Below are 26893 nucleotides of genomic sequence, written 5' to 3'. Positions count from 1 at the left end.
AATAAAAAATGCATTTGATCAGGACACAAAGGCATGAAGCCAAAGAGACGCCCACAAGATGGTTTATACAGCCATTGATGTTGAAAGTCATGCGAATTTAATGATTTAGAAAATCCATTGCTTTATGCCAAATGCAACATGAAGTTGTTCATGGGGCAAGAGGGGCCATGGGTAGTGCCAGATCTATTTCCTCACTGTTTCTGAAAGAATCAGACATAAGAATGTGTAGGTCATTAAGCTGGAAGTAGTGGAGTACAGAATCCAGTGTGAACTGAAGTGGGGTGATGGGTCTTTCATAAAGCAGTAACGGCAAGGAAAATTCCAAGACAAGCCCGAGAACGAGCCCCCTTTGGAAGCTTGTTAAAGGCCTGCGTAGAAGATGAAGTTATAAGATGATGCAGGTTTTGTTTACAATTCTAGCAGCCATGCTTGGGAAGCCATAGAGGTTACTGTTCTTCCAACTGGGTCCAATTTAGTACAATTTAAATAGTCCAGTCACCCGACTAATCACTTACTCATTTATTCCTCTGTTCCACATACTCATCAGGGGCTTACTCTGAACATGGCAGCAGAGAATGATTGACACTAGGTATAGTGTAGTAAGAAGGGCTAAGTGCTTCTTTTGATCAAGCAGCAACATTTTATTTGGAAGGAAACTTCATTGCAAGAGCAGTTAACCAGGCTATGTCAGATGAGAGGACAGATATTCCTGGGGACCAACAGGGAGCTGCAGTCCAGAGACCTAAGGAGCTGGATTGCCCTTTTTGAGTTTTCCTGCAGGAATCCCATCTTTGTTTTGTTTTGTTTGTGACAGGTTCTTGCTGTGTAGCCCAAGCTGACTTTGAATTCAGTACGCAGCCCAGGCTGTTTTCTGACATGCAGTCTTCCTGCCCTCGTCTCAGGGCTGGGATTATAGGCACAAATTACCATATAACATCAGATAACACCTGGTTCTTTATGCTTCTTCTTTGTCCTTCACCTGTTCTCAGACTCATTAGCAATTACCTCCCATGTAAAAAGAAAACAAACAAATGATCCCTAAGTCTAATTATCTGGATGTACTTACAAGCTTTGGGGGCCCAGGAAAACGGCTCATCCCTATGTGTTGGGGAATATTATTTTCAGGTGTGTGACTTTTGTTTACGCTGCATTTGTTTAACTCTGTGAAGCCGTGATTCTTTGCCTGCCTAAGACACCTGATGTTCCTAATAAAGAACTGACCGGCCAGTAGCAAGGCAGGAGCGAGGATGGGCAAGGCTGGCAGGCAGGGTATAAATAGAAGGAGAACTCTGGAAGAGGGAAAAGGAGCACCAAGAGAACAAGGAGAGGAGGATGCCATGGGTCAGCCACCCAGCCAGTCATGGGATCAGAGTGAAAGATGTACAGAAGTAGGAAAAGGAAAAAGCCCAGAGGTGAAAGGTAGTCGGGATAATTTAAGAAACGATGGCAAGAAACAAGCTAAACGTAAGACCAGTCATTCATAAATAACAATAAGCTTCCGTGTGGGATTTATTTGGGAGCTGGGTGCTGGGTCCCCCAAAGGAGCCCAAAAGATTGAAACATCAAACTATGTTGATACTTCGGTTTCCTTGCCCATGAACCTGAATAGTGGCTTCATCTCAAGCTGTGGGTCGCAACCCCTGTGGGGGCGGAAAGACCCTTTCACAGGGGTCACCCAAGACCACGAGAAAACACAGATATTTTCATTACAGTTCTTAACAGTAACAAAGTTACAGTTACAAAGTAGAAATAAAAACAATTTTAGGGTGAGGGGTCACCACAACATGAGGAACTGTATTTAAGGGTCACAGCATTAGGAAGATTGAGAGCACTGCTATAGGTGGGATGATGTATGACCATCATACATGTATGAACAACATACATAGTGATAGAGAATGACTATCACACACATTGATAGGCAATTGTGCAATAGTTCATCCGGTGTATATATCTATCCTGTCACTTTTGAAGATGGGAATTCATTCTTTGGGGATTGGCTCCTCTTATGATGATCAAAACATGTTTATAATTATTTCTAGGTTGCTGAATACTTAGCTAATAAAAATAGGGTGCTCGGTTAAATTATAAAGTCAGAGAAACAATCAAGAACTGTTGAGTTAAGCTACACAGGGCACATTTAAAGTGTGTTCATTATTTATCATTACTTAAATTACAATGTAACTGGGTATCTTTATTTTACCAGCAAACCCTCCAGTTCCTTGCAGTCTGCTCTGTCTTGCCAGTACTTTGCTTCAAGCACTGAAAAGACAGCGACTTACTTGGAAGAATAATTTGCTGTTGACTTTGACATTATGCTTTGATTTTGGAATTAGCAAATATGTTTAATTTATTCTGCTAACAGCCTTATACAATGGACATGTTCACTTCCACATGAAGACATTTACATTTTAAATAATCGTTGATCTCTCTCTCTCTCTCTCTCTCTTACATACACACACACACACACACACACACACACACATCAGTGCTTTCACTTTTGGGTTATGCATTGTACATTATAGATCTATCTAAATCAGGATACAATGTAATCACTTTTTAAAAACGTATTTTTTTTCATTCAAGTTGAGATAGTTACGTTAACTTTCTCCTCCCTTTCCACCTTCTGGCCCCATCCCAGCTATCTTCCCATGAACCCCTCTGGGGCTCTTCCCATTCTCAAGTTGATAACAGGACTGTTACCATGTCACCTAACTGCTGTAGAGCGTCTGCCTGCACCCAGGTGTACATGGTAAAGCCTAGAGTCTACCCTTCAAAGTCTCCATTTCTAAGAATGTGCCTTGCCAAGTCGAGCACAGCCGGTATTCAGAGAATTGTCGTCACTGATAGAGTTTGAAAAGGCAAAGGCAAAACATTGGGAAAGCCTACATGGTCATTAGTATTGCAACACACACACACACACACACACACACACACACACACACACACACACACGCATGCATTGAAACCATTGCTATTTAAGTAGTTTTTATGACATAGTCACACATCCTTCAAGTGGAAAGGCACTAAAAAAGTATGTATAGTTTAATTAAGTTTGTGTGACTAAGAAAGTTATGAAGTATGGAGTGTATTTTATTCTTCTACTTAGTAGAAAGAGAGAGACAGAGAGCAACTGAGAGAGTGAGAGAGTGGAAGGAGGGAAAAGAGAATTAGGGAGAGGGAGAAGGAGAGCGAAGTCTGGAAGTGTTTGCAAAATAGTTCACCTCACATCCGTTCATTTCTGGATGATAAATCTAAAAAATCTTTTCTATCACTATTTCATATTTCCTAGGAGACTTTTCAAGGACACCAAAATTTCTCAGTGTATAAACTGATGACCAAAATCCATAAATCTGTATAGACACCATCAATCAATTTTGAAAGAAATATTTGTGTCTCTGTATGTAACTGTACAAAAGCTACCAAAATGTGAATGATGTTTTCTTTGAGCAGTGTGGATAAAGGAAAATTTTGATTTTAACACATTTTCTATTGTAATTTTAAAAATAGTTTTACTCCATAAAATAATAGATCTTAAATGAGCTTATTTCCATGCTCCCCTCCACTGCAAATGGTAACTAGGAGGTATGAATACTATATTCAGTAATCTGCCAGTGGGAGTCATTTTACAATGTATATTGACATATCGTGGTGCATTCCTTGGATACATATTTTTGCTTACCATGCTTCAGTAAAGTTGAAAAAAAGAATTCTATCTATGTATTTATTTTTTACTCGTGATGGATGGATTTTTATTGAGGAATTTGTTTCAGATACTGTTATATTCAAACAGCAACACATCTTCAAACACCCATTTACAGAAATAGTAAATAAAAACAGTTCCTTCTGAGTTTTTTTCTCAGTGTATTCCTATGAAATGTGTGGATACTAAAAAGACACTGTTAAGATGGGGGAAAGCCGTGTTGTGAATAATTGCTTATGACTAATGGAATGACTTAATTGGTATCACCATACTTGTATTTGGATTTGCTAAAGTCTCAAATGTCTTCAATTACATAGGTAGACTCAGTGCTTATCAAGATTTCTGTTAAGGTTTAGATGGCTTCAAAAAAATGATATTCTAACTAAAGTCCTTTCGTAGAAATGGTGACACCATTACAACAACTGCAACCTTTTTTTTTTTTTTTACTAGTCTATCTATCCGCTCAGCTAGCATTTCTTTAGTGCACTTAGAGAACATACAGGGAAGCCATGGAAACAGAGGAAAAATCCTGTTGTTTGGGGCTGTAAGATCTGCCATGTAATGCTTTCCTACTACTTATGAATTTGTGTGAAAGGGGAAGTTACTCAAATTGCCAAAATCTTGGGTGCCTTGTCTAGAAAATAAGTTCTTAACATCTGCTGTATAGAATGCCCGCAAGATGAAGTGCTATGAAATATATGCAAAGCCTCAGGAATCGCCTACTAAATGGTAGGCACCCAGGACATCACTAATTCTATGTGCTATATACTAATCTAGGTGATGTGGATGTTAGAGAAATCTATTCCAATGTAAGTTCTTCCCTCGAGGTTCCCTTCACCTTGATGAAGGCATGTGTTTCCGTATAACAAGATTAACACGGGATAAGTGTGTGGGAGGGAAAGAGATTCTCCCACAGTCCCCAGGTTTTCTTCTTATCTTTTCACAATCTGCCTGTCCCCTTATACAGTTTTGAGATAACTGTATCTCAGATTCTGCTACTGATGCTCACTTAAAGAAGAGATGCCGCTTGATACACAGTCAGCCTAAGAATTCCAAGCAGGCTCTACATGATAGTACTGACAATGGCAGAAAAGTCTGTTTGTCAAGAAGACTATTGGTTTCCCATCCAGAAAAATTGGATAATTGCTGACCTTGACTAGGTCAGTGCAACCAAAGTGTGCCAGAGGTCTAGAGAACCGTCAGCTAGAGGGACAGCATCTTGCCAACAAACCTAGAGAGTTTAGCTGTTCTTTCACTAGAAACACAGCAGTGGAAACTTGTTTCTGCTGGATATATCCAATTCAGAATGTCCAGCAGATGGGAGGAATTTTAGAATTATGTATTCTGATCACTTTCAAAGTGGAATCATGAAAAAGGAACCATGGGAAGGTCATAGTAAAAACAAGCAGTGAAAAGTAATGGTCCAAACATTAAACCCCCCATGGACTCCCTTGGTTTGTGTCAGGGATCTTAAGGGCAGCTTGGGCTACAGTCAGAAGGGAGGCATATAATACAGAGTTTAGAGTCATACCAACGCCTCTTAAAAAACTCTCTTCTATACAATTTTAAGATGGGAACACATTGGAAGTTTTGGAGAGAGTGGTAATAGCGTGTGGGAGAGTTGAATACAAAATTGTTACAATGACAGGAAATTAAATTTCCAACTCAACCTATTTGTTTGTATGTATCATAATCCTCGGTTTTCACCGCAACAGATTTTAACAGTGGATAAAATATGTACGTGTGTCTGTATGTACACACAGGTGCACACACATATACACAATTTCATATATTTACACTAAGGCCCAGAGAAGACAGAGGTGCATAGATAAGGAATGTCTAGACAGTGTCTGGAATGTACATTTCATTCACTCTGACATACACCGTGTGATCCTTTACTGAAGCAAATTAAATGGAGAAAAGCAAAGCAAAATAAGGGTCTGCGGTAACGGTGTGCATTGTTGAATCTCTGTGTGTGCAAGATACCCAGGCCTTCTCAGAAGGAACGTCTTTAAACACAACAGATGCTAGGCAGGCAGGTGGCAGCCAAGGACAGGCGTGGGAATACAAATGCATCCATCTCTGCACTGCCTCCTTCTGCTGCCCTTGATGTGAGCTGAGCAGCAGCAGCAGCTCTGGACTCTGAGACATGCTTCTCCATGACCACACTGTCAATCCCGCTTTTGGGTGTGCTTAAGGGAACACCTAAGGGCTCTGGGTATTAATAAAGAGAATCTTCAGTAGGAAACAGAGGTGTGTTTGTATGAAGCACTTGCACTAAAGTAAGCTGCCCTTTCTTAAGAAGCATACGTCAAAAGAGAAATGTCATCCTTTATTGAACCATTGTTCATTGTATGAATTTGCCACGCTCTTCTCAGTGCATTTAAAGCAAATATGGAGATATTAATGCTCCCTGTATCACTGGAGATTTGTGGTGTGGGAAGGAAAGAATTATACCAAAGGCATTTTGCTTTTTGATCTTCAAATATCTGAGCTGCTAAAGAATCGATGCTCAATCAGGACCAGACAAGAAAGACAGGCAAGAGAAAACTTATTGTCAGGTGTAATCTCATTTAAATGAGATTAAGTAATGCCTTAAAAAAACAGATGTGTTTCAACACAGTAAACTTTGCACTACTGGGTTTTAAGATGTCTGGTACTTTGAAATATAAAATTGGAGCTCAGATTCTGTTTAGTAGAGAAATGAATGTCTTCTCTTGTACATTAATACTTGCTGTGTCCTTAGTTCAATCCATTATTTTCATCGACTAGACTGCAAAAGGGAAACATATTTGTTTTCTTCTATTACATCACATCATGAGTTTACCTTTGGTGATGTAATATTCTGACATCAAAGAAGTGATGGATTTAAGTCATGGGCTCCCAAGCCAGTCAGGACATCAGACTCACCATGGTTTTCAGTTCTGTTCATTTGATTTAATAATAAAAAAATGGGTCTGTTTCTATTTTGTTTCTGTTTGGTGCAGTAATTAAAAGCTATGGCTTTAGATAACAGGTCTGTCCTTTTTGAGAGACCTATGAACGCATCGTTTGTTTGAATTGCATCAATTCTTTCCACATTACAGAATATCAATTATTGCTCTGAAGTTTCCTGACTTCAAAATATTCAGTTGATAAGTGTTAACATTTACAGAGCAAATATTAATTTCCCATTTTAAGGGAAGGGATAAAATAATTATTTCAGCAGTGATTATATTATGCATATAACTTCACCTTGAAAAGCAGATATGTAGTGTACCTGTGTTTTTACCTTTTTGGGGGGGGATTTTTTTTCTCCTTTTTCTAGACCTAAGGACTGAACTCAGCCTCACGCTTTCTAGGTCAGTGCTTTGCCACTGAGCTCAATCTGTAACCCCCACTCCCATCCCACTATGTATGCATTTATTTTCTATGGAAAGGGGAAGGAGTGCTTTTCCCCTATTCATTTTTGTGTCTCACCCGACTAAGTGCGAGCCTAGTAACTGGTGCTCTAAATAACAGTGGAGATTAATAGTCACAACATTAAGGCTAGCCTCCAGGTCACTTTGTGATAGCTCTTCATAAATGTGTTCTATATAAATAAGCTGACTCAAACATAATAACCAGCCAGTAGAAAGACCCAGGGGGTCACCAAGGTAGAGAAATGATATCACACATCCAAGATCAAACAGCTGGTGGGGTCAAACTCTACATTTGTCTACTTGCATGAAGCGTGCTCTTAACCAAGACACATTTCTGTATCTGGAGAGTGGGTTCTAGATTCACCACTTGCTTCTAACAGTTATGGGAGAGACTATGCAGTCTCTGCCTTGTGAGATTCTCCAGTGTAAAATAGGTAGAATACTTTTCTGTCCTTTTGTATGTTATACTAGGTGATAAAATGTGGAATAGAGAAAGCACCTATCTGGGCAGTAGCAGATGGTGTTAAAGGTTTACCAACATCATTACAAATTCAGACCAGGATCTCGCATAATTAACTTTGAAAACTTTTTGCTATCACACTTATTTCAGCTGTTTCATTTTGCTTTCATCTCCTGTCTGAAGGTGGCAAAAGAGTCTTTAAAAAAGATTAGGGCAGAACAAAGAAGAAAGCAAAGATATTGGACTCCACTGGATCAACTGACAGCGTTTTTATTAAGAGAGTCTACATGAGGAAGGACTCAGCTCTATGTCAAGGTCAACCCAATTTAAAACAATTTTAAGATCAGAACAGATGTTTAAATGTTGACATGCACAGGTATAATCACAGCCAAAGCTAAGTTCTTCTAGTAAAATCTGCACGAAGGCATATTCAGTCTGGAGAAATAGTCAGAATGACAGGCATTGCGATGACATCACGTCAACCTGACACACCACCAAACCAAGTTGTAACTGTTTCTAGAATGAGGATATCACATAAGATTCCAGTTGCACCTTTCAAAAGAGCATAAAAGCCTAAGACCAACAAAGCACAGGGAAGATTTTAGAAATCTTAACACTAACAAAGCATCTATGTGGTATACCCAAAAGACCAAGTCTCTGGAGTGGGTTGGAACTCTTATACTATCCTTTTCCAACTACGTGACCTTTAGTAGCATGGTCAATGATGAGGCTTGTGGAGCCTAGTTATCTGTGCTCCAACCTACCTTCTCCATAATAGTACTATGCCTTGGTGTGTCATTGCAAGATGGGGATAAAAGTAGGTAAAACAGGTAAAAATTTGAATTATGGAGTGATGAGGGATCACGACTTTATGTGTTTAACACCAATATCTCTTACTCTAGCTTTCTTATAAAATGAGAGCAATAATGCTTTCTTTAAAGACAACAAAGGATATTTTATGTTTGAGACAGGGCAAAAATTCAGAATGTGGTAACAGTTATTACCATTTGTTCAAGATGTGTTTTTGCATTTTCTTTATTCTTGTTCACCTAGATCTGGTATTGGCCAGAAATAATTCATAAAGAAGATGAAACATCCTCTTTATTGAACTTAAGTGGTTGAGAAAAATTGTTCATGCCAGGGCAACTTAGATGACAGATCAATGTGTTAACTCATGTCTGACATTAAATAAACCTTAATAAACTGTTCCATCTCATAAGTTCTTTGCGATGTAATGTATGTGTTGTATGTGACGAACCCATAAATAAACTTAGACCGGATGATCCTTTCCCTCCTTCTCCCCACTTTGCCTTCATGTGGAAAAAAATGTTTACTTAGATTATCGATAATGAAAGATAAGAGTTAGTGTCTCTCTAAGAAAATGGAAAGGAGAAGAAGCTTAATCAACACTGACTATGAATTTAGCCTATTGTGGGATCTATTCTTCAACAGCATCATAAAAACCAAGTGCCTTTCTCTGCAGTTGGGAAAGCAGAGGGAAGCACAGCGCCACAGTATACAGCCCTGGTAGGGAAGACTTCAAGGAAACGCACTCTAACTATAGGATACCTATTGTTATTTGTAGTCACCATGCTCTGCATTATGTACACAACGCCAACTCATGCTGCAGAGCTGACCGTGCGCTTTTGACCAGCATGCTCTCATTTTTACATTGATTATAGACTTTTGGTACAGCCCTACATCTGCCTAGTCCCCATAGGCATGCAACTTCCCTCTATCTGTCGCATTGCCTCCAGAGAAATAGTTATATGGCTGGAAACCCTGGAAGTTTAAGAAGTTATCTAAGACTATAGGTGTGGTCTTCAATAATACCCTTTGAAAGAGAATCACAGAAAATGTATTAAGTATTTTATCAGTTACATTTTGAAACTACTTATCAGATGTTATGTCTAAACCATTTAACCTGTCATACTGTAAAAACTCTTGCAGCTTCCATCACTCATAGCTGAGTCCACATGGGTTAGTTGGAATTGTTTATCTCATGTGTAAAGAACAATTACAACAGTTGCCTCCTTTAATTATTATGCTACTTAAGCATCGTACTTCAAATAATTTGTAGTCTGTAAGATAATATACAAACATTATCTCCTTAAATTCTTATAATTTGTATAAGGCATATAAATAATATCTATAACTGGATATATTCTGATCCTGATTATGGCTTGTAAGAATCATAAGCCTATGTTGGTGCCAGAGGATGAATTGAAGAACCTCTTCCTTCTCCTTTGTGTGTGACTTTTACACTCTTGTCTTCCCTTCCATATTGGACTCTGAGGAAGCTGTCATAAGAAGTCACCTAGATTGGTCAATTCCTATTGGTATTCCAGCCTCTGTCACCTCCTGTATGAAGCTGTCCCTGACCCATTGTCCTGTACCAGATGCCCTGTCTGAAGCGTTCCATCCTCTGCAACAAGCACACAGCCCTTCTATTATACCTGGTGTTTACTTAGCTGCATCTCTGAGCAGTTCACGTTACTGTCTCCCTGAGAATATCAAATACTAGTAACTAATATTTATTAAATGAATAAGAGGAAAGCTAGAAAGAAGAAATAATGTATGCATGGCTTAAATGAAGGACTAACCAAACAAATGAGCAGAAATGGAGAATAAAGGGAGAAAGTCACACATGAAAGAGAAAGGCATTTAATTTGAAAGAGAAATATTTTAGAAGGGGAAGAGCAGGACAGGGGCATGGGGACAAATGGTGCAAAGGGAAATCATGTGGTCAAATTATGTGATATACATGCAGAAAAATGTCACAGTTAATTCTAACGCGTTGTATAATGAATATATGCCAATAAAATACTATGCTAGGGAGAGAGGCATATGAAAGCTTCTGCCGAGGGAGAGTCAGTTTTCTTTGAGGTCGTGGCCCCTAAGAGGCTACCCATGCTCCAGGAGGTGGTTCTACACCCATTCCCAGACAGGCAGCACTAAGGGGACTCAGTGGTTGAAACAATAAATCAAAGACCACATGGAGTTTGAAGAAATGGTGGTGAGAGGGGGGTAGGCAAGGAATTAGAGAGGAGAGAATCAGATGAGGACGGGGTTAAGCTTTTACTCTCTTAAAAACATGAAAAAATCAGTAAGATTAAAAATAGATACATTTAACTTAATTTAAATGAAAGAGCATTAAGAAAAAATGTTTCCAAATGCAGCTGGGTGAATAAACTCAGCCAAAAAAATAATTAAGAAACCAATCTGTCAGCATACTAAATAGTCCAATACTGTTCCATATGTAAATTTATCATATTTACAATACACATATTTACTAAATATTAAATATGTTCCAGGTACTCTTCTTTTTACTGGGGCTAATATCTAAGACAGTCAAGTTCTCCTGTTTTCACAGAACAGATATACCTTTGTATAGGGAGACAGGCAATACACAATTCCCAATTTGATTACCAATTATCAATTTGATTTTTCCTTTATACCAGTGGTAACTGGTATAAACTCACTGATGTGCAGAGTGTGCAGAAGCTGCTCCTCTCATTTGCCAATAGTCTCAGCCACATTGCATGGTTTATCATTTCAACATCAATGCCTGATGTCGTATGAATAAAGAGGTTAGCAAGGATAATCATTCCTGCAATAAGTAAATAACAAATGTGTCTTGAACTAGTGGGCTGTCCATGGAGAAGTGAGCACACTGTGAATGTATTTTGAAGAATTTGCTGGTTGTTGGGGTCCAGGATGTGAAAGGAAGATGGAGAGGAGGCTGACCACAGGGACCACTGTGTCAAGTGTAACAAAGGAATAGAGCATTGTTTACAGTGAAAGGGAAGACCACGGAAAGGCAGGATGGGGCCAATAGCTGGTTTACTATTATGAATAGTTACTGTTTAGAAGTCTAAGAGGAAATCAAGTGAGAAGCTGGTTAGACAATAAAGACATAGATATCTGTCTTACACATAAGTAGGAAGCAGGGGTGGGAGGTCAGAAAAACTGTGCAAGTAGTATCATAAAAAACAAATCACCTAATATCCAATACAAATTCATTTAAGTAAATTATGGTTCAACTGCATTTAGTAGACAATTATTATACATCATATATTATATATTTAAATATTTTGAATACCTTGAGTTTTTATTTTATTCATCAAGTAGAATACTTACTTTGGTATCTTTATATTTTGTTAATTTTATCAATTTATATAAATGTGCATTATTTTATAATAAAAATAGTTAAAAAACAAAGAGCATAAATCAAAATAGAACAAAACTCTGGCTGATGGGTATTGCAAAAAATAAGGAAATGATTTTAGTGGTGAACATTGCAAGGACTGTTCTGGGAACTATGCAAAAGTAATGTTTTTAAAATGATTTTTAATCAGATATAATTTGATGCATTGTCTGTATTACTGACATAATCTAAAACAATAAGTAAATTATATAACCCCCCAAAGTATGAAATTAGTCAAGTCTGCAATAGAGTAAGACTGTGTTTAGAATGTAATGATGATAGCCCACAGTTTTCTTGTATTTGTTAAGGTGTTCATTAACAATAAATAATCTCTATAATAAAGATGATGATGATAGTGAATAAAAATGAAATAATCTCACCCACAGCAGTTAATGATACAGGTTATGACAGAAGCCACCCAGCGATAACAATGTTGTCATTGCTAACTCACTACCAAAGTCTATACATGGGTGCAATAAGGAAAAAGATAATCTCTATGTTCTATTATCATCTCCGTGACATATGGCAGTTAGAGTAATCCCCCAGAGGAATAGATCATGGTGAGTTGCCCTGAGACATAGCATGTAACCAGTTTCAATTTACAAAGATAAGGGCCAGAAACAAGCTGCGCATCGTGTTTTTGATAGTAATTGACTTGCTGTCCAAGGGACAACTATGAACCATGGTTGATGTCTTTTATATCGATCCCCTCAAAACTACCCCCTGTTCATCTTTGGTCTGTTTCCTCCTTTCTTTTCATCACTGGAACGGTGATGATGAACTCTGGTGTCACAAAATAATACAGCATTGATTTGATAATTTGAATAATCAATGACATAGGTTCAGATGTACAATAACCATCTTCCATAAGATAGTAGGCACAATGTTGTTCGTTATGGGCATAGAAAATGATGAATCTCCATAAATGACATCTATGTATCTTTCAATTCTCATTCCAACTTCATTTTTTGCTAACACTGAATTAATTTCTCTGACAATAAACAGCAACTTAATATGTTTCCAATATGTTTTTCGAAGTTCCTTCTAATTAAAATTTGCTAACTTCCCTGTTAATACTCTCTGCTTCTAACTGAATCGCTATGAGTCACACCTCCGGGCTTGTGTATGTCAGCCTTAGAGGTTATGTGGAGACCTCATCAATAAAGAGAAAACTCCCCTTGTAGCTTTTACTTAATGATCTATTCTCTGTAGCACAGTTAACCCATTTCTTTCTTTCCATTAGGACACTTTGCCTCGAAAGAGACTTGTATTAGCATGCCCCCTGTTGGAGAAACCAGGCAAGTAACACAGAGCAGAATGGTAATTTCAAGGCATCTGCTTATGAATCCTTAAATTAGTGACATTTTATAATGAGCTTTGAAACATTTGTGAGGAACCAACTTGTGTCTTGAAGAATTTTGACAGAGAAATCCTACATGATGTTAGCGATTAGCTACCATGAAATACCAAGAAAGAAAAACAGAACCCTACAATTTATCCAAAGTGCTTAGCCGCGGAGGTCAGGTGGAGAGACTGTTTATTTATACCAGGCTTGGAGCCATTGACTCCCACTTTATGTTTTCAGTTTAGTATTAGATGTTCCTTACAGTTATAAAAATAAACATTCTTAATAAAGCCATTGGATTGTACTGTTTCTGGTAATAAAACCTTGTAATGTGCCCTGCAATATAAGTAAGCTGAAGAAGCACATGAAGATTGAGCAGCTGCATCACACTGCTGGCTTGGTTTCAATAAGGAGCTGGAAGATGTTTACCAAGATGTTTTATTTGTAAAAAATTATCTTATAGACCTTATTTTTTAAAATAGTATTAATAACAGCTAGTCCAACACAACACTTGCGTCTTTCCTAGTACCTCACATAGGAATTTGTTTATGGTTGCGATAAACCTTCGAGGTGGGGAGTTGCCACTCTGCTCCTTTTATAAATGAGAAAGCTGAAACAGAGCGCGGCTCGGTGGCATCCCTAAGGTCCTGCAGTAGAAAGCCAAGGCTGGGGTCAAATCTGAGCGGGTGGCCTTGGGGACTTAGGACCCAAGTGTTCATCAGAATTCCGGTGCAGGCTTGGTTGCCTGTTGACAGTCCCACTGACTGTTTCCTATTGTGCTTGGTTGAAAGCACATAGGGAAAGATAATTATATTATATTATGAAGAAAGGAAATTCAGTTAATCCAATGCTTCCTTAAATCATGGACTTCATGTTAAAAAACAGACAGGCTACAGGCCCATGCTCTGACAGCGACCTCTGGCTCTGCTTGTTCCACAGCCTCTTCCTGAGCAATATCCCTCACCTTGAGCACTTGCTAAAAGACTGTGAGCAAGATACGATAATTGGGAAGTTGGTATCATTTAATTCAATGTCTCGCAAACTTTGGAAGCATATTTTCTTTGGGGTTTGTTCACATACAATGAAATAAAGGTAAAGATGGTCTATAGGAATGCTGTCTAGCTAGATCAGGCTAGCTCCTCATAATGAGCATGGGCCGCAGGATGTAGCTCAAAACACAGTTCATATCCTCCCTTGCCTCTGTGTTCCCCACTTCTGACCCCCTTGCCACCGCATTCCAGCTGTAAAATCTCTTCAGTGGCCCCACAACTTCTCAAAGAAGCCTTAAAAGAAATCCCATAAACCAGGTAATTTAGATTTACTGACTAGTACTTGTCAGTAGATTCTTAATGTACTTTAGAGTAAACTCATAGCTCATCATTAACCCTGAATCCTTTATCATTTGGTTCCTGCCTTCTACCCCAGTCTGATTTTCTGCATGCTTCCATTAGCCAAGTTCCCTAAACACACTGCAGTTATTTCCAATGCATTGACTTTGGCCTTTCTTCTTTCTCCCCTTCCCCTTTCCCTCCTTCTTCCTCTTCTTCCTCCTCCTCCTCTTCCTCCTTCTTTTCTTGGTCTTCTCCTCCTCCATCTTCTTTTCTTTGTCTTCTTCTTCTTCTCCTCCTTCTTTTCTTTCTCCTTCTCTTCTTCCTCTTCCCTCTCCTCTGCTTCTTACTCTTCTCATCTCCCCATCACTCTTCCTCTTCTTCTTTGTAGCATCCTTTCTCTGATCTTTCCATAACCACATGTCCTCATTCTTAAGTTCTCAGCTCAACACTATCTTTGTTGTCTCCTGCCTCAAGGTATTCTATCTCATGAGTTGCTCTTTCCTAGTCCTTGCCTATCACATTATTCTATTGTGTTTCCTCTATAGTTCTCAACTAGTTCTGAACTTATTCTATCTATCTTATTACTATACCAGAATATAAATTTCACAAGGATAGTAACCCAATGTGTTTTCACTTTTGTGATTTTGTTGCTAATAACTATGTGGGATACCTTTTAGAAACCCAATAATCACTGGATGCTTAAATCAATGAAAGAGAAACGATAACTTGGGTAAACGTCAGAAGCATACCTAGCAAACTGGTATTCTGTAATTTGGGGGCAAATAGGGCAGAGGTGGACTTCTAGATTCTGGGATGGTATGCACTTAGATGACCAATCAAGCAGGTGAACATCATAGTCACAATTCAGAGTTGTTCTTAGTTTCTATACATGAGGACTCTGGAGATTTTATTTAGCTTATGCTTTGGAATCAACCAGAATATGTGAAAGCCTCCTCTGCAGTGACTCGGATGTGTATGTGTCTTTAAGGTTACATGAATTCAGTTTCTAGTAATAGGATGCACATCTCTCACAGACTAGTTCTACCTCCCGGATTTCCTTAACAACATTCACTGCATTCATTAGGAAATTAAGCAATTGCCTGGTCAGAGTTTCGTTTTGCAACCCATTTCTTTTTGTTTCAGTGTAGTGCTGAGGATTCATTTAGCTAATCTCAAGAGATGGATCTGGACGGCAAACAAACATGGCTCACACTCCTGAGTACGAGGGAAGATGTGACGGCACGGAGGAGGACTGGGTGGGAAGGTAGCCTATGACCTTTTCCTCATTCACAGGTGATGCTCCAATGACGGCAGCTTGTTTAAATTCTTCTTCCAGATCCTTCATTCTCCAAACAGTAAATGTCAGCTTCAAGAAACAGAATGAATACTGTGTTGCATATTTAACAACACCATCTCTCTGTTTGGCTCTCCTGCTTACAAGCAGAGTGGTGTAGGAGGTCCTTCTGTCCATGTGTTGCTTTCATTGGTTAATGAATAAAGAAACTGCCTTGGCCTAGTTGATGGGGCAGAACTTAGGTAGGTGGGGAAAACAGAACTGAATGCTGGGAGGAAGAAAAGTGGAGTAGGAGAGAGAGACACCATGGAGCCGCCAGAGACAGACATGCTGAATCTTTCCCAATAAGGCACTGCCACATGGCGACATACAGATGAATAGAAATGGGTTAAATTAATGTAAGAGTTAGCCAATAAGAAGCTAGAGCTAATTGGCCAAACAATGACTTAACTAATACAGTTTCTGTGTGATCATTTTGGTTCTGGGTAGCCAGGATGAACAAGTGGTCGCTCTTCCTACAGCAGAGGAACAGAGGAAGCCAACAAATATTCATTCTAGGCCCGTGCTTCCCTTCCACAATGTAGGAGTAGATTAGGCTACATGTAAATATGGCCCTTCCAGATCTGACAGCTTGTAATGCTCAGTCAAAAGCCACATGAGCACCATTGTTTTTATTTTTATTTTTTTCATTTTTTTTTTTTTGTGACAAGGTCTTACACTGTAGCCCAGTCTGGTCTCAGACTCATGGTAACCCTCTTGCCTTATCCCCCAGGTACTTGGATTACAACAGTGAGCAATCATACCCAGCTGAAAACCAGATTTCTTCATCACACTGAATCTACTCTCATGTGGGATTCCCTTTTATATACTGTGAATACCATTAGTTAACAAAGAAACTGTATTGGCCTGCACAGGGCAGAATTGAGGTAGGTGGGGAAAACTAAACTGAATGTTGGGAGAAAGAAGGCAGAGCCAGTGAGACTCCATGTAGCCATGAGAGGGGAAAGACAGGTGTTGATAGCTGGAACCTTGCCGGTAGGCCATTAGCCTCATGGCAAAATTTAAAATAATAGAAATGGATTAATTTAAGAGATAAAAGTGAGCTAAAAATATGCATAAGCTAATAGGCCAAGCAATGTTATTATTAATACAGTTTCTGTGTGATTATTTTGGTTCTGGACATTGAGGAACAAACAAGTAGCCCCCTACAACACTACTCTACAGTTCTGTGTTTCAGTAGGCTCTCTATGAAGGCATTTTCATCCAAGACTGTTTTATTTAGGTTCCCTTTCTATAAATTGGAAAAATATTTACAAATGTAATGAAAAAGAGATAAACTAAGTCATGGTAGCATTGTTTAGTCAAAATTACTTAAAAAATCTTACTATCTATTTATAACAGAGGGGGTATAAACCAGAGGAATAGAGTAATGCTCCTTACACACACACACACACACACACACACACACACACACACACACACACACACACACTTTATATTCCTCTTTAAATCTTTACAAACTATTTCCCTACTATGAATTCCCTCTCTGACTTTTTTTTTTGGCAAAAATGATGACAATTTTTAATTATGGAGGAACCACAAGTGTGAAGAGAGCCAGTACTTGGCACACTGGGAGCAAACAATCTCTTTAGCCGCGGGACTTCTCCTAAGAACACTTTGGAGAGATTTTTCGTGCTTGTTTCCAGGAGTATGGAGTATTTGTGGGTTTTACATTCTTATGCGGTCACAGACCATACACACAATCACATACACACAAAAAAGTCCATAAAAACTCAACGTCCTGGTCAATACCTACATACCCTCAAGTTAAGAATCAAGGTCACCTCTGTCAAAACTTCGTTTGGTGCTACGGCTGTTCCTATGGTGTCTATATAAACCTCAAAAATCATTTACAAATGTTTCTTAAATGCCTCCTATGGTGCTAGGGACCTTTGATAATGCTCTATAACACCAGTGACTGAATCTTTCTTATCTCTGGAATTCAGTTCACGGCTGGAGAGACGGTTTAAGCAGTTAAGAGCTCTTGCAGCTGAGTTCAGTTCCTAGCATCTGACGCATGTGCCTTTACTACCTTTTATAACTCCAGTTCCAGGGGATTCTATACCCTCTGTGCCTCTCAAAAGGCATACACAAGTCACATATACACATGCCACACACACATGTCACATACACACATGCCACACACACATATTTAAGCAAAAATAAAATAAACCTTAAAAATTTTATTTAAAAGATCTTCAGCATTTAAAAAGAATAAGGATTAACAGAATTGCCAACACCTTATTTTCTAGGTAAGGGCATAGCAACTGCTATTAATTGTAATTATTTTACAAAAGAAGGAAAATTTAATACCAGAATATATAACCTCAAGGCTATGAAACAATAAAGTTACCATTATGGAAAAACTGACCAGCACAGTGGGAATAGGCCTTGCTTTGCGTACTTTTTTTTTTGCTTCAATTTATTAATTTTTAGATGCTTAGTGCCCATACTCTAGTAGAAAATATTGGATTAATATAATGAATAAAATACTAAATATGTCTCTCAGCAAGTATCTTTGGCCTATAGAAAGCTTACAGCCAGGGAACATGAGATAGAACACACCGGTGTTGGCAGAGTGGCAAGAAGAAGTGTCCATGGATATGAGTTGATAGAATTTTAGTGACGATTTTGCCGAGCACCAGCCATTCGTAAGATTTTGTGTGGCTATTAGCAAGAATATCTTGCATGGAAACAACAGAAGTCGAGACAAGAAATAAGAAAATGAAACATATATACTGTAGAAGAACTATGTTACAGAGAGATGATCTGTGAGTAAAAACAGTCTACATGACTCTAAAGTCAGTTATGAATTACTCTAAGTATAGGCTCTGTATATAGACAACATCTAACAATTATGTAATACATGCTGCACATGGTTCTAGGTTGCATGAGCTTATTTTTATTTAATCACTACAACCCATTGAGATAGAGTCAAAGGCTCTTCTCTGACAGAGGGGAGGAAATGGAAGTGTGCAGATGTTAAGAGATTAACCCAAGGCCACAGTTAGCCAGAGACAGAGCCTGGTCTCGCCTGCACTGCTGGCTTTATAGCTCAAAAGAACTCACAGACCCTTTCTAGCTGTGTGCATCTCTGATGAGAAGAATCGGTTTAAGGTGATGCTCACTTTGGTACTAAAGAGGAAATCTAAATGTATTTTAGTTAGGATTCCAAAACTGCCAGAGAACAAAGTTTTTCTATTCAAAAGCTATGCAACCATAAACGCTTTGAGTGAAGTTTAATTTCTCCGTCCCTAAATAGTGATAGCAGGCAATCCCTCTGTTTTCAGAGGGATTATATGAGCAAAATGTTTTAAACACCTAGCAAGTGGCCAGGATTATAAAGAGACTTTAACAAATGTTAATTTATTATGGGTCCTAGTAAGATAAGATGACATTTCAAATTAAAATCAGCTCCAATATTAGAGGCAGGCTGAGAGCAAACAGATCATTCTTCAGTGCTTAAAGGTGTCTATATTTACAAAACACTTCACAGAGTCCTGAGGATTATCTTTGCCATAGTTTTCATTTTAATTAAGAACACGGAGCCCAGACATCTCAGCCCCGGAAGAAATTTGCACAGATGTACGTTTTCAGCTTCCAAATGTTTTGTTCCCTGGCTAAAGATATAACAAGCTATGTCAGCAAACCTGATATTGCAAAATAAATAGAAAATACTTACTAATTTAAAAATATATCTCAGGGAACAAAAAAGCCAAAGAATAACCACATGGCAGCATGAAATCTCCTTTACTTTGTAAAAACTGATAAATGACTTCAATTAGATAGATAAGATATAAAACCAAAACAATTCATCTCTATTTGTTATGTATACAAATATATGTGGAAATATACCTCTCTCTATATATTTAATATATAAATATATCTATATATTTAATCTCACTTTTTATTTTTTGAAACAGTGTTTCTCTTTGTAGCCTGCAGCTCACTATGTAGACCAGGCTAACCTCCAACTCAGAAAAATCTGCCTGCCTTGGCTTCCTAAGTGCTGGGATTAAAAGTGTGGGTCACCACAGCCAAATTTTGTTAAAGAAAAATCAAGGAAAAACCAAATTGCAGAAAAATAAAAAACTATGAACTTATTTTGAAAAGTCAATGTTAATCCCAGTTGTATCTAAGTATACATTTGTAAATGGTTGAAATTTTCATTACAGGTTGTTATACTGGTCATCTCAAAGTAGGTCACTCTGAAGGGAATTTGAGAGCGATCTTATTTTTAATTGAATATTTCATTCAGTGTGATTTGATCATATTTACCATATTTATCCTCCCCTAACTCCTCCCAGACCCACCACATTCACCCTCTCCTAACTCCTCCCAGATCCACTTTGTGTCTTCTTTCCAAAAATACATTATTTTTCATTTTTTTTATACCCGCCAAGGCTAATTTATGCTTCCCATATATTGTTGACTGTGTGGCCTTCCATTGGAGAGTGGTCCATTCATCAAGGGCTGTAGTCTTAAAGAGAACTAACTTGCTTTGGGAGATTTTTGTTTCATAACCATTGTTTCGCCTCTTTGCCAAGTATATTAACCATCTACTAGTTTTGGAACATGTTTAAAAATATGAAGCAAAAAAATGAACATTTTTTATTCATCCATCAATTTACTTATTTATTTATCACTCAATATTTGTTGGGTTCTTTATTGCTGGAAATTTAAAAGAATTAAAATTTTTTCTGTGAATTGTCAGAGCTGATTTTTTAGCGTCCTGTGCCCTTATGTTGTCACTTGTGGCATTAGAAATGTATTGACATGTTCTGAGATTCCTGCCCTTCTCCCTCTTGGAGTTAATATGAGATATCAGTTTTAAATTCATTGGAAGCAAATTCATCTCCTTTCTTCTCACCCATCGCTTTTCCTCTAGAGGGAGGGTATGGGAACTCTCAAATTCTGTTTCATATGGGTTGCCATCAGTAGTAAGAACATGAAAAATAGAGTCAGAAGGGCAGAGTTTCAGTTCTGATCCCACACAATCAGATGGGTAGAATAGCCAGCTATTCCCTTCTTTCTGAACTTGGGTGTGATTATCTTTCACCAAGTAATGAAAGCCACTCTACAGAATGGCCACAAAACTCAAGTGGAACCAAAAGTCAAAAATCTTGATCAATCACTTTATTACGGAAACACGCATAATACTGTTTCTCCCAAGGAATCTGTGAGTATCTAGCAGGAAATCCCATTACACATACACAATTATTTGAAGATTTTCACAGAAAGTAAAACTACATTGAGTTTGAAGAACAGTTAGAAGCTTTAGTCTATCCACTAGGTAACAGTTGTCCTAGTACACAAATGTTACTTGGTCCTAAAAACGATAATCGACCCACTTAAGCTAGAAGTGTATCTGACCTGGTGTAGTCGTCTTCAACCAGCATGTGCTTTGGAATTGGTGAGTACCTTCCTGGAGAGATGGGCGGCAGGGAAGTTTTGTATTCTAATGTGCCATTGTTACCAGACAGTAGATGATTTTCCATCGGTGGAGAATAAGCTATGGAGTTGGGGAGAGAGAAAGAAATGTAATCAAACCTTTCATGTGGGTGACTCAATGTGTTATACTTCAGGGGATGTGTTGCAGATACAAAGGCTTTGCTGCATGCCAAAATTTTTCCTGTTCTCCAAGAGGGGTGAGTTGCTGTCTGTTTGCATTTCCCATATATAAGCACATGGTGACCTTTAGATTTGGAAAGATGTAATAGCAGTTATATTTATTGCCCATGTTAGCATAATTAGGTGATGAGAAGGATTTGAGGAGAGGCTTGATACATATTTTCAGAACGATGATTAATTTTCTGTAGAAATGAAAATGCTAGCTTCTAATTGTAGGACTCACGTTCATTTTACATAATTAATAACCAGTTATCAAAAGCAAAAGGCTCCCAAGGAATACATTCTCCTACTAAACCTTCTCCACAAATAAGCTAGACATCTATCACAGGGAGTCTACAATGTCAAAGGCTTCTCTTCTCTTCTCCTTTAACCTCTCTTCTCATTGACATCTTTTGACAGGAGCTCTCTCCCTTCCCTTCTTTCCTCAAACTGGTTCCATATGCCAAGATAAACTCTTGAAATCCAACTTCGCTTTGTTTTCTCATGTTCTGCACTGTCACTATTGTTTATACAATTATAAACAATGTATAAACATTATACATTCTCTTCTTTCTCAAACTGACCAAACCAGTGTTTCTGGCATTTGCAGCACTGTTTTACGGAATAGAGTATCTACTATTGTGTCTCTTACCCCAGCTCGGATGTATAATTCTGAAGGCAGCGATACATGAAATCTTTCTATTCTTTCAAAGATCAGAAATATCCCTTCTCTGAGTCACAAAGCGACATTTCTATTCATTTATCTGACTGTATATATTGCCTCTTATTTCCAACAAATTGTGTTGCTAGTCCCGTATGTGAATTAGCTTACCCTTTCGCCGTGCTGCTGAAGGCTGTGGCTGTATGTTCTCGAAAGTAAGATGGGTTTCACACATCTTACTTTACAAGTTATGTAGCACATATTAAATTACTTTAATTGACTAGAAACTTTTGTGTTCAGTGATAAACTTTCAGACCTACCTACTCTACTTTTCTAAATTTATTCAGTTCAAGTCTTTGAAAGTCAAAACTCTTTCCTACCCTAAAGTAAGGCTTACCTCAGCTTAGAGCCTTCTTTGGGGAAAAAAAGACCATTTAGAGGGCAAGACATTTCAGAACCATTATTTCAAAAAGTAATAGCTAAGGTAATGGGCCTTTAGAGCTAAGGTTATTTAGCTCTTAAATTTTGCTCAAGAGAAACATCTAAATCTAAGAAAGATTCAACACTTAAGGTGATGGTACTAATTAAAAGTTGGTCCTGAAGTCATCCCAAGCGCACACACTCACAATGGAACTCACAAAGTTTCAAATCCAACATGCTAATTTATACCAACAGAAACACCCACTGGGTTTACATAAAAGTAAAGTCTTTCTAAATTTAGTTTGAGAAGACAGAGGAGAAGGAGCAAATCCTAAGTAGCAGTGAATTTGGTGTGGTCCCCAGAAGAGCGACTCATGTTAGCTGTTGCCTTCGGAGTGCTGTCTCAGCCACTGCTACGGACAATGACTGATCAGTTTCTTGATTCTACAGAGCCTTACAAGTTCAGCTAAAGACGAAAGTTAGGATGATGACTGAAAAGAAATGATTTTATCATCCCAGTGGCCAATCCCCTCCCCTAGAAGAAAGTGTAGAGCTATCTACGGCTTATTTTCCTACATCTGTCTTTTACTCTGCTGCTACGTGGATATGAACTAGGACAAGGGAATACATCAGCATGAGAGAACTCATGCTCCATGGGACTGAGAAATTATCTTCGGCATTGTACCAACGCTCTTGTAGTCAGCAAGAGTAAAATCACATCACTCTGCCCTTCCATTGGAGGACCTGCCAATCCATCAAATTGTCCAACCTTTAAAACACTAGCCGGGGTCCTGTAAGACAACATGGGAATGATGCATAGAATATTTTCCCTGAAGTATTTCAAGAAGCTTGACATGAGTGAAATTGCAAGCGGAGGTGAAAACAGCTTTGTGGAGGTCTATTCTGTATAACTGGCAGGCTGTGAGAAGACGCCGCCGAGCGTCACAGTACTTACAGTGAGTAATGTCAGGTGGGCCATAAGGATCAGTCATGTAAATGGTGGTGGGTTTGCCAACTTTTAGATAAACAACATCAGATGTGTTCTTCAGTATCGCTACAGCCTCTTCATGGGTCACTTCTTCTAAACTATAGTTGTTTACCTGAAAGGGGAGAAAGATCGAGATAAGAGTCAAGCCTGTGACGTGAAAGAGAACTACCTGGGCAGGCAGGGTGAAACTTGAAATTATGGCCTCAGTAAGATGTAGGACTTCAGTGATGAGTTGGGTATGTGTAGCATTCTTGACAGAACACACAGTGTAAGCTTTAACCAAGGCAGGTTAGGTACAGTTGTCAGTGCTACAAAACAGGGCCAGCTTTGTCCATCCCTCTGAGGAAGTGATTTAATAGCAAACAGAATAAGAGTTCTAGAAAAAATAATAAATGAGCTTTTGAAGTATTTGGTATAGTTTTTATGACTAAAATGTTCACATTTATATGTTCATATATATATATATGGCTGAGTTTGCATATTCGTGATATAATTATGATTACTGAGAATATGTGAGGGTCTTGGATCAGTTCCCAGCACCACAAAAAACAAACGCAAAAACAATACAATGAAGAAAGAATACACAGAAAGCATTGTACAATAATTAAAGAAGTCAAAAACACAAAAAAGATAAAAATAATTCACAAGCTTCCTCCTTTAATGTATTCCTTTAAGTCATTGTAACCACTTTGGACACATTATTTTGGATTCTGTTTCAGACACCTAGAGTGACTGTAACATTGCTATAATTAAAGCAACATGGCTTTTGTTTTCACTGCTTTGCAGGGCTGTAAGGGTGATTTCAATTATCATGCTAGAACCTATTGAGTTTGCTCTTGCTCTTAATATGTTGTTACTGTAAATAATGTTGTGACAGATAATTATCTGGGCTTATCCAGCTTGGATGTTTTTAGTATAACTCATACACATCACTTGTTAGTTTCCAGTATAATAGCATTGTTACAATTATTAATATCTGTTCTAAAAGTGCCCCTAGAAACTCATGCCAGCACACAGTAATTCCCCCCACCCCATAGGGCTGAGAACTGAACCCAAGGTCTTGTATATGCTATGCATTCTCTTGGTTACTGGTTATACCCTCAGCTATGAGTCTATTTTTTCCCCAAGGGAAGAGTGTTGATGTAACATAAGGAGTCTGAGCACATTCAAATGTGTCACATTTCTGTAAGTATCACCTGCAATGCAGTCTTTATCTTTACAAGGATAGGCCTATATCAAATGTTATTATAACTTCATAGCAAGAACACTACCACACTGGGTGTGTGCACTACTTATTGATTTTTACTGTATTGCAACCAGAAAGACATTATCAATGGAGAAATTGAAACACATGCTCAAAAAGTATAGTATAAGCTTAGTTTGAGATCCACAGTGACCTATAAGCTATCCTGAACAACAGAGAATGAGATCCACAGTGACCTATAAGCTATCCTGAACAACAGAGAAAACTTTGTCTCATGGAAGCAAAAAAAATATGTACAATGAGGTTTAACTTACAGATTACACCCAATAAGTTAACAAAATGATTCATGAATAATAATACATTAAGGCAAGTATAAAATTATCGGCCTCACCACCTTTGCACTCTTATTAGGCCAAATAAGGGGTAATAAAATGCTTGCATGGTGACCTTGTGACCATCTGCTTGACAACTGAGGTGTGAATGCAGTGATTAGCAAGGAGGTCATACATTGCTGCCCGGGGATTCTGTGGCGAGAGATGAGCCATGTAGGCTGGAGACTGCTGCTGTGTGTGTTCCCGTACACTCAGGAAATCAGAGCTACAGATGTGTGCGGCTGTGACACACATTCTCTCTCCTCTGCACTTTCGTCATGCATGAGATGCAGCACCATTTTTTCTATTATGTTCTTATACATGCCGATGATCACAGTCATAAAGTATCGATACATAGCCCAAAACAAATGTAGGCACAAACCTATTTTATATACACTAACTTCTTGCAAACATGTTTACATCGTCTGCAAGATAAATATACGATAAAATATATGTAAGTTTTCTAATAGGTTATTGTGATGCTCCATTGTTTTAGTGTATGTCACTGTTCTGATAAGTGACAGGGGCAGAATCAAAAGCCAGGCGCTTTAACCCCAGGAGTCATCCTCTAACAAGCAATGCCCTGCTTCTTCAGCTTCCAGGTCTTTGCTCTAACCAACCCACACTCCAACAAGGTGCAGCTTGTGGAATGAATAATAAGGGAATAGAACCATGGATCGGGAGTGAATGTGGAGGATCCAGATATGGCGAACACAGTTGATGATGGCAGACTATTAATTACAGAGGAATAATAAAAATAGTAGGGCCATATTCTCTGTCATATATTTGGAGAGTGCGGTTATAAATATATATATATATATATATGTATGTATTTTAGATTAATTTTTTTAAGGGTATGAGTCTTTGGTTTAGACATACTTGTATGTATCACATGCATGACTGGTGCCCAGGAAGATCAGAAGAGAGTATTGGATCCCCCGGAACTGGAGTTACAGATGAGCCGCCATGTGGGAAATGAACCCAAGAACTCTGCAAGAGCAGAAAGTGCTCCCAATGGCTGAGCCATCAAAGGCATATGCAGCAAATGGAAGGGGGTTTGCTATACCTCACTGTCCTTCAGAAAATCTTAGCTTTGGTGACTCGTTTCTTTAAAGGCTGTCCCACTTGTGACCAAAGAAAGAGATCACACACAGCAGCAGAAAATATGTATGGAGATGGATGCTTGCTCTAAATTCTTGGCCGCCCAGTTAGGGATCTCTGAATGTTGAGATCACAGCTCTAGAAACATCTACCTTGAGAAAACAAAAGAAGGACAGATTTGTGGAGTCACAAAATGACAAGAACGGTGAATCAGCTGGATCAGGTGACAAGTGGCAACAAATCTTTGTCTCGAAAAAGGCTTATTGTCTTTCTCCCCTGGGTGCAGAGAGCACACAGCTTGTTTGATTATCAGTGAAAAAAAGACAGTCAATGACTATTAAATCCCACCTACGATTGTCTTTAAAGTGGAAGCAGATTGTAAAGATAGACTTCATACAACCAAGGAAGTATTCAGACAAGAATGAGAATTTAAGTCAATGGCAGATGTAGGGAGATGAGCGTGAAAGAGAGGATATTGGTTGGATAGGTGTTAGTTTAGGATACTGGCAGCTTGGTTGATTGTTTTATTTGGTGGCTGACAAATTGAAGCACCAACATGAATTTTGGTCCCGGAGCAGGTAGTTTATCATTGGCAATAGAGCACAGCCACAGTAAGAGTACATGCACTTGAGGCTGGCAGATGGCTCTGGGGGTGGGGGTGGGGTAAGCGTGCTTGCCATGAGAGCCTGGTAATCTGATTCTGCATCTCTAGCACTCAGGTCGAACTAGACATAGTAGTT

General features: G+C 38.5%; 1 protein-coding gene across 27 annotated transcripts in view; it reads right to left on the bottom strand.

Annotated features, from left to right (window-relative positions):
* The window catches only part of Dlg2 (discs large MAGUK scaffold protein 2), a 1777227-nt gene that overhangs the window by 406163 nt on the left and 1344171 nt on the right, over positions 1–26893 (bottom strand). For all 27 annotated transcript variants that reach the window (XM_085683002.2, XM_085683004.2, XM_085683006.2 and 24 more), the window contains 2 exons: positions 23445–23589; positions 21172–21310 (listed from right to left, as the gene is read on the bottom strand). In XM_085683002.2, coding sequence (XP_085539128.1) covers positions 21172–21310; positions 23445–23589 — 284 coding nt within the window. The remainder of the gene's footprint in view (positions 1–21171; positions 21311–23444; positions 23590–26893) is intronic.

This window comes from Myodes glareolus, chromosome 24 (genome assembly GCF_982192425.1).
Source record: "Myodes glareolus chromosome 24, mMyoGla1.1, whole genome shotgun sequence".
Lineage (NCBI taxonomy): Eukaryota > Metazoa > Chordata > Mammalia > Rodentia > Cricetidae > Myodes > Myodes glareolus.
This window is presented reverse-complemented; position numbering and strand designations above follow the sequence as displayed.